The sequence below is a fragment of the Oncorhynchus kisutch genome, linkage group LG22 (genome assembly GCF_002021735.2).
Source record: "Oncorhynchus kisutch isolate 150728-3 linkage group LG22, Okis_V2, whole genome shotgun sequence".
NCBI lineage: Eukaryota > Metazoa > Chordata > Actinopteri > Salmoniformes > Salmonidae > Oncorhynchus > Oncorhynchus kisutch.
Window position 1 is genome coordinate 58,133,342 of NC_034195.2, and position 9,788 is coordinate 58,143,129.

The 9,788-nt window shown below is 44.1% G+C and overlaps 1 protein-coding gene across 1 annotated transcript; it reads right to left on the reverse strand.

Annotated features, from left to right (window-relative positions):
- Nucleotides 1-574: 574 nt before the first annotated feature.
- LOC109867069 (immunoglobulin superfamily containing leucine-rich repeat protein 2-like) lies at nt 575-5,599 on the reverse strand. Its single transcript, XM_031801053.1, has 2 exons — nt 5,360-5,599; nt 575-4,583 (listed from the first exon to the last, which is right to left on the reverse strand). The coding sequence occupies exons 1-2, from the start codon at nt 5,594-5,596 to the stop codon at nt 2,688-2,690; spliced, it is 2,133 nt and encodes a 710-aa protein (XP_031656913.1). The 5' UTR covers nt 5,597-5,599; the 3' UTR covers nt 575-2,687.
- Nucleotides 5,600-9,788: the final 4,189 nt, after the last annotated feature.

Consider the following 9,788-nt stretch of genomic DNA (forward strand, 5'->3'; position numbering starts at 1 on the left):
ATGGGTCCCCAGATCCTCAAAAGATTCTACAGCTGCACCATTGAGAGCATCCTGACCGGTTGCATCACCGCCTGGTATGGTAACTGCTCGGCATCTGACCGTAAGGCGCTACAGAGGGTAATGCGAATGTCCCAGTACATCACTGGGGCCAAGTTAACTGCAATCTAGGACCTATATAATAGGCGGTGTCAGAGGGAAGCCCATAAAATTGTCAGAGACTGTTTTCTCTGTTATCGCACGGCAAATGGTACGGGAGCACCAAGTCTAGGACCAAAAGGCTCCACAACAGCTTGTACCCCCAAGTCATAAGACTGCTGAACAATTCATAAAATTGCCACCGGACTATTTACATTGACCCCCTCTCCCTTTTCTACACTGCTGCTATTTGCTGTTTGTTTGTTTGTTGCCATTGCATAATCACTTCGCCCCCAACTACATGTACAGATTACCGCAAATAGCCTGTACCCCCGCACACTGACTCGGTACCGGTGCCCCCTGTATATAGCCTCGTTATTGTTATTGTTATTCTGTTACTTTTTATTATTACTTTTTATTTTAGACTACTTGGTAAATATTTTCTTCTTCTTGAACTGCACTGTTGGTTAAGGGCTTGTAAGTAAGCATTTTACAGTAAAGTCTACACATGTTGTATTCGGTGCATGTGACAAATTAAGTCTGATTTGATTTGGGTCGCTAGCTAATGTTATGTGTATGATCTGTGTAATAATATTACCTGTATCTCAGGGCCATTATAGCCTAATGTTAGCAAGGTAACATTGAACCTGGTTGGTTAGCTACCCGCAGATTCATGCAGGGTAGTAACGTTATGAGTTGGGATTATGGTTCATTGTTTAGCTAGCTAGCTAGCTACATGTCCAAACAAAAGACTCCTCTATGCAAGTAACCATTTCATAGACTGTTCATGATGTCACTGCGCCAACTGTCGATAGACGTAGCTGGTAATTTGCTCTGGCTATCTACTCCGATTTCAGAGCCTCTCGTCTGAGTGTGGATAACTGACAGATTTATGAACACTCAACACCTATTGAATATGGCCTTTGGCAAAAGAGATTAATTAAATTGTTGCCAGCAGCACAGTTGCAGTCACCAACACTCTGGATAAAACAGCCTACCCAGCTCTCCTAGGGTGAGTAAAATGGTCAGAGTGAGCTGTTTTCTCATTTGTGTCTGAAAGTAGCTAGCAAGATAGCCAACATTAGCCCGTTAGCTTGAGTGCTTGACTGCTGTTGTTACGTCAGAACACTCAGATCAACCCTACTCCTCGGCCAGAGCGTCCAGCTCTGAACGCTCCGACAGTGAAACACTCTGAATTTACGAACGGACAATCTGACAACGCTGAGATTACAAATGCCTAGAAAACACTCTGGCACTCCAGATTAAATTTACGAACACACCCGTAGTATTTACCAGCCTTTAGTCTTGAAATCTTTGGTTGTTTAGAACATTGCCTCACATGTGAATCCTTAAAGAGATGGGTGGGGCTAAAGCTTAAGAGGGTGTGAACGATGTTGAATGGGTGTAGACAAAGAAGAGCTCTCCAGTAGGTGTACCAAAATGTTCAAGGGCTATTTTCTCAAAAGTGATTTCCCATTGTTCCTCAACTGTAGTGTACGATATACCATTTTCTAGCTCCGAGTCTCTACTTTTATCCAATATGAAAAACACAATTTCAAATTTTGCTACATAAAACCGAATCGAGCCGGTCAGTCACATATTAACATAAGTATTCAGACCCTTTGCTATGAGACTCGAAATTCAGCTCAGGTGCATCCTGTTTCCATTGTACATCCTTGAGATGTTTCTACAACTTGATTGGAGTCCATCTGTGGTAAATGCAATTGATTGAACATGATTTGGAAAGGTCTATATAAGGTCCCACAGTTGACAGCGCATGTCAGAGAAAAAAACAAACCATGAGGTTGAAGGAATTGTCCATAGAGCTCAGAGACAGGATTGTGTCAAGGCACATATCTAGGGAAGGGTAACAAAACATTTCTGCAGTATTGAAGGTCCCCAAGAATGCAGTGTTACTGATCTATCGGGGGGAGAAGGGCCTTGAGCAGGGAGGTGACCAGGAACCCAATGGTCACTCTGACAGAGCTCCAGAGGTCCTCTGTGGAGATGGGAGAACCATCCAGTTTGTCAAAAGGCACCTAAAGAATGGTCAGACCATCAGAAACAAGATACTCTGGTCTGATGAAACCCAGATTTAACTCTTTAGCCTGAATGCCAATGTTCCGTCCGGAGGATACCTGGCACCATACCTACAATGAAGCATGGTGGTGGCAGCATCGTGCTATGGGGATTTTTTTCAGCGACAGGGACTGGGAGACTAGTCAGGATCGAAGGAAAGATGAACAGAGCAAAGTAAAGAGAAGTCCTGATGAAAAACTGAGGCTCCAGAGTGCTCAGGACCTCAGACTGGGGTGAAGGTTCACCTTCCAAAAGGACAATGACCCTCAGCACATTAGTGGCTTTGGGACAAGTCTCTTCTTTGGGGTATAACGGGTTACCACTTACTTTCTGAGGTAAAATGAACTATCCACCTTCATCAGGGCTATCATTTCTACGTGAAATAATGATCTGTGAGTTACCTGCTTTAAAATGTAGTTGAAAGTAACTATTTTACAATCTCTCTCTCCTCTGATAGCATCACACGGCTCTGCTCAGCGACTCAGCTCTTTGTAGTTACCGTTTCCATCCTCAGAGATATTCACCGCCTCGGCGCCCAATGGTAATCTATCGCTGTACTCCGAACCCACCTCAAATTTTAATGTAGAACCCGGGATAGACTCGGTAACCACACTCCCCTCCACCTCCTCCCCGTCCTGTCCGTCCTCCCCCTCTCCTATCTCACTTGGGTTAGAATTCTTCTCTGACTCCACAAACGACACCTGGGGGTCGAAATCACCTCCAACCATATGTTTGTCCATTTGATCTGGGTTCTTCTGCGCTGCCTTCATGATCAGTTTGTAAGTCTTTCCCTGGTACTTGTTTAAGAGATGACAGCAGGTTGCTCCCAGCAGAGGGACTGTAGCCAGGACCAACAGGAAGGTACTAACCATCACTATGATCAACAGAGAAGGAATTCTCATCCTGGTTGTGAAGACAACCTGGACCTGACAGTCCTGCCCTCCGTAGGTCAGACACAGGGTGTAGTTAGTGCCTGGTTGTAGGCCCTGGAACTTATAGGTGTTGATCCCTTCCTCTATCCGGGACCACTGCACCACAGAGTGTCCGTTACCAGTGTTAAAACACAGATAGAGCATGTCCAGAGGGGTTTTGGTTGAGCCTTGATAGAGGCTGAAAGGCTCTTTGTCGACGGTCTCTAGGTTCTCATTGTGGCTGAGGTGAAGGTTGTTCTTACTGTTGGGGAGCTGGAGAGGGTTGAGCTGCACTTTGGCCTCCGTCTCGGATACCTCCAACGCGATGACACCTAAATCAAATGTATATTGTTTCAGCTGGTCCAGACTGAGGTTGAATGCGTGATTGGAGATGTACTGAGTGCCATCGCTGATGCCACACTTCCTGGTAAACGGAAGCTCCTCTGAGCCCTCGCCAGCCTGCACTGAGCCATCAGCGTGTTTAACAGACGACCCAGTTGGATCGTTCTTGGTCTTCTCAGAGTCGGACTTGGGCCAGTTGATGATGTTGTTGGTCATCTTAGGCCCCGGCTTGTTTCCACCAGACGGACGGAGGATCTTATCTGCTGTGGTGTCCAGCATGGAGTTAATGGCTTGTTTCTTGGTGCCTGCCACCACTACCTTCACTGTGCTGTCTGCTTTACCGAGGTCGTTGACAGCTGAGCAGCTGTAGTTCCCATCCTCCTTCTTGCTCATACGGGGGATGATCATAGTGCCATTCTGGAAGACCAAGAACCGGCCGTTGGTTCTTTTATCATTGATGGGCGAGTCACTATTCATGCTGACCACAGAGGGCAAACTGAATGTGAACTTCTGGTTCCCTGCATTCACCACCTCCCAGCTGACCTCTGGTTTGGGGTTGCCCTTGGTCTCACAGTTGAGAATCACCATAAAGCCCTCGTATAGCTCAGTGTTGTCCAGGTTTGGCTGGTAGGTGATGGACACTGACGGGGCCTTGCAGTCCAGCTTGGGCATTTTGGTCACCAGGGCCCCTTGCAGATGCTCTGGGGCCTCGCAGACGATAGAGTCCTGCTCCGGGACAGAGATCTTAGACTCCGCAATCCAGTCTCTCAGCCACTCCAGACTGCAGGAGCAGGTGAAGGGGTTGTTGTAGATCTGAAGGTGAGACATGGAGCTCAGAGAGCTGAAGGTCCCCTGAACTATAGTAGTGAACCTGTTGTTGTTGATCCTCAGGGACCTCAGGTCTTTGAGAGTCGAGAAGGAATATTTAGGGAGGTTGATCATCTCGTTGTTGTTCATCTTGAGTAGCTGAAGGGAGGTGAGGTTGGCCAGGTCTTCCCAGGGGAAGCTGATGATCTTATTGTAGCTGACGTCCAGGTTTCTCAGCTGGATCAGCAGTGCCAAGGTGTCCCTCTCTATGGTCACGATCTCATTGTGGGCCAGCCATAGGGAGGTCACCTGAAGAAGAATACTTTATTAATATCTCTTTTCCTGTACCCAGCCCAGCCCATGTAATATAATCATATAATATATGCCAGTGACTTGCAGTCATGCTTTCAGACAGTTTTCATATGGCTGGCTCCAGTATGAATCAAACCCACAATCATGGTTTTGCAAGAACCATGATCTGCAAACTGAACCCCACAGGACCATATTCACACACACACCTGGGTGACGTTAGGACCATATTCACAAACACACCTGGGTGACATTAGGACCATATTCACACACACACCTGGGTGACGTTAGGACCATATTCACACACACACCTGGGTGACGTTAGGACCATATTCACAAACACCTGGGTGACATTAGGACCATATTCACACACACCTGGGTGACATTAGGACCATATTCACACACACACCTGGGTGACGTTGGGACCATATTCACACACACCTGGGTGACGTTAGGACCATATTCACACACACACCTGGGTGACGTTAGGACCATATTCACAAACACCTGGGTGATGTTAGGACCATATTCACAAACACACTTGGGTGACGTTAGGACCATATTCACAAACACCTGGGTGACGTTAGGACCATATTCAAAAAACACACTTGGGTGACGTTAGGACCATATTCACAAACACCTGGGTGACGTTAGGACCATATTCACAAACACACCTGGGTGACGTTAGGACCATATTCACACACACACCTGGGTGACGTTAGGACCATATTCACACACACACCTGGGTGACGTTAGGACCATATTCACACACACACCTGGGTGACGTTAATAAAGCTCTTGGCCTTCAGGAGTTTGATCTTGTTGGCAGAGAGAGAGAGAGTGGTGACGTTGAAGGGGAGGCCTACGGGAACTAATAGCAGGTCTTTGTAGGCACAGTCAGCGAAATGGTGGGCGTATTTATCCAGACAGCTACAGGTATCTGGACAACACTGGGCCAGACCCAACACAGAGGTCCATACAGCCAGGACACAGACCAGCCGCCACGACGCCATGTTCACCACCTGAGAACACACAGATAAGATGTTAATTAACAATTCATGAGATTATTTTCTGCTAATCTATACAGATCTTTAAAATACAAAATCCATACATCATGATGTTCTACACAGAAATAATCCTTATGATAATGCACTGAGACATCCTGTGCATCACATCACGACACTACATCAATACATCACTACATCACTACACTAAATCAGGACATCACTACATTACATCACTACATCAATAAACTACATCCCTACTTCACTACATCATGACACATCAATACATCACTACACTACATCACTACACTAAATCATGACATCACTACATTACATCAATAATCTACATCACTACTTCACTACATCATGACACGTCAATACATCACTACACTACATCACTACACTACATCACTACACTACATCACAACACTAAATCACTACACTAAATCAGGACATCACTACATTACATCACTACATCAATAAACTACATCCCTACTTCACTACATCATGACACATCAATACATCACTACACTACATCACTACACTAAATCATGACATCACTACATTACATCAATAATCTACATCACTACTTCACTACATCATGACACATCAATACATCACTACACTACATCACTACACTACATCACTACACTACATCACAACACTAAATCACTACACTAAATCACTACATCACGACACCACATCAGTACATCACATTACATCACTACATCACATTACATCACTACACCACAACAGTACATCATTACAGTACAGCACTACACTATATCGCTTCATCACTACACTACATCACTGCATCATCACATTACATCACTACACTACACTACTACATCACTACATTACATCACTACACCACAACAGTACATCATTACAGTACAGCACTACATCACTTCATCACTACACTACATCACTGCATCATCACTACATCACTACACTACACTACATCCCTACAGTACATCACTACACTACATCCCTACATTACTACAGTATATCCTTACATAACTACACTACATAACAAAACATCACCACATTACTACACAACATCACTTCCTTACATCACTACACTACATTACTACACTAGACCCCTGCACAATATCATTACATCACAACACTACATCCCTACACTATATCATGATAACACTACACTATATCACAACATTACATCACTACATCACTGCACTACAACACTACACTGTATCACTACATTACTACACTAGACCCCTGCACTATATCATTACAGTACATCACTACACTACATCACAACACTACATCCCTACACTATATCACAATAACACTATACTATATCACAGCATTACTACACAACATCACTTCCTTACATCACTACACTACATTACTACACTAGACCCCTGCACTATATCATTACATCACAACACTACATCACTACATCACTGCACTACGACACTACACTATATCACTACATTACATCACTACACTACATCACTAAATTACATCACCACACTATATTACTACATTACATCACTACACTATATCACTACATTACATCACTACACTATATCATTACATTACATAACTACACTACACCACCACACTACACTATATCACTACACTACATCACTAAATTACATCACCACACTATATCACTACATTACATCACCACACTATATCAGTACATTACATCACTACACTATATCACTACATCACCACACAATATCACAACATTACATCACTACGTCACTACACTACATCAATACATTACATTACTGCATCACATCACTACATCACTACATTACATCACTACACTATATCACTACATCACTACATTACATCACTACACTATATCACTACACTATATCACTACATTACATCACTACACTACATCACATCACTACAACACTACACCACATCGCCAAACATCACTACACTGCAGTAGACCAGGGCTGTGTCTCCTAGAGGTTATAGGGATTACTGCAGTAGACCAGGGCTGTGTCTCAGAGAGGTTATAGGGATTACTGCAGTAGACCAGGGCTGTGTCTCAGAGAGGTTATAGGGATTACTGCACTATACCAGGGCTAGGCTGTGTCTCAGAGAGGTTATAGGGATTACTGCAGTAGACCAGGGCTAGGCTGTGTCTCAGAGAGGTTATAGGGATTACTGCAGTAGACCAGGGTTTGGCTGTCTCTAGGAGAGGTTATAGGGATTACTGCAGTAGACCAGGGCTGTGTCTCAGAGAGGTTATAGGGATTACTGCAGTAGACCAGGGCTGTGTCTCAGAGAGGTTATAGGGATTACTGCAGTAGACCAGGGCTGTGTCTCAGAGAGGTTATAGGGATTACTGCAGTAGACCAGGGCTGTGTCTCAGAGAGGTTATAGGGATTACTGCAGTAGACCAGGGCTGTGTCTCAGAGAGGGCATAGGGATTACTGCAGTAGACCAGGTCTAGGCTGTGTCTCAGAGAGGGCCTAGGGATTACTGCAGTAGACCAGGGCTTGGCTGTCTCTAGGAGAGGTTATAGGGATTACTGCAGTAGACCAGGGTTTGGCTGTCTCTAGGAGAGGTTATAGGGATTACTGCAGTAGACCAGGGCTGTGTCTCAGAGAGGTTATAGGGATTACTGCAGTAGACCAGGGTTTGGCTGTCTCTAGGAGAGGTTATAGGGATTACTGCAGTAGACCAGGGCTGTGTCTCAGAGAGGGCATAGGGATTACTGCAGTAGACCAGGTCTAGGCTGTGTCTCAGAGAGGGCATAGGGATTACTGCAGTAGACCAGGGCTAGGCTGTGCAGATCTCATACAAATACACTTCAACTAAGGACTTTAAGAAAAGGTTTAACATGTTCAATCTGTTTTAACCTGTACTGAAAAGGTTCAACGTGTTCAATCTGTTTTATCGTAATGTTATCTTATTGGTTTAGGGCAACCAACTTCCTGTGTTCAGGCAAATTCTTACAGCTACAATTTCACAAAGCTTCCAAAGTAACTGGGCAAGACAAATATATAAGTGCCTTTGAACGGGGTATGGTAGTAGGTGCCAGGTGCAGAGGTGTGTCAAGAACTGCAACACTGATGGGTTTTTCACACTCAACTGTTTCCCGTGTGTATTAATTGCAGGAATGGTCCGCCACCCAAAGGACACCCAGCCAACTTGACACAACATTGTGAAGCATTGGAGTCAACATGGGCCAGCATCCCTGTGGAATGCTTTCTAAACCTTGTAGAGTCTATGCCCGAAGAATTGAGGCTGTTCCGAGTGCAAAAGGGCGTGCAATTCAATATTAGGAAGGTGTTCCAAATGTTTTGTACATTTTGTGAATATTTTCGTTGTCATTTTGATATCCGAAGTATAACCTCACAAACTGCACTTATTTCTGAACAAAGAACACTAGTGTTCAAATAAAGAATACAGTAGTTTGAGGTTGTTGTTTTTTCATGCTGAGAAATGCAACATGAATTAAACATGGAATGGATCTATGGTTAAAGTCTGATAACGCATCAATCTAATCCTATTTGTCCACATTACTACCGAATAAACATCATATTTGGGTCATAATGCATGTGTGTATATATATATATATATACATCATTATCTCCAGTTTACTTTCTGATTTCATTCAACTTACCTCTCTGAAATTACAATTCCCAATCCTTGCAGTTTTCCTAACAGGGCACTATCTGGATTATATCTTCTTTATAACATAAATTAGTGGTCAAAACAAGTAACGTCCTCTGTAGTAGATCCTTTTACGTGTCTTTTCTCCACGCTGATAACGTAGACCGTGGAGGAAACATATTTTTTTCCGGTGGGATGATACGGTGCGATCCGAGCCAGTTCCCTCTCGCGACTGACAGAGGACGAACGGTCCACTGCGCGCTCCTGCCGTTAGTCACAGCGATGGTAGAGTTTGTGATCGCGCAGGCAGCCTCTCCCATTCCTTCACCATCATCAGTTCTGGAGTAAAGATAGGCCTTCAAGGGTTCCGTCCACGAAAAATATTGATAATTTAGACACTAATGTTTAATTCATTGTTATTTCGACCTAAACTCATTTTTGACACCATTCTCCCCAGAGTTTGGTTTTTCCAGTTACAGGCTTGAGAGATTTGACCAACCTAAACATAAAAGATGAGGAGTTATTTGTAAACATTATGAGTTGTGCTCTGTTGAGTTGGGGACTTAAATAGGTCTGGATGGTTGTAACGAAACAT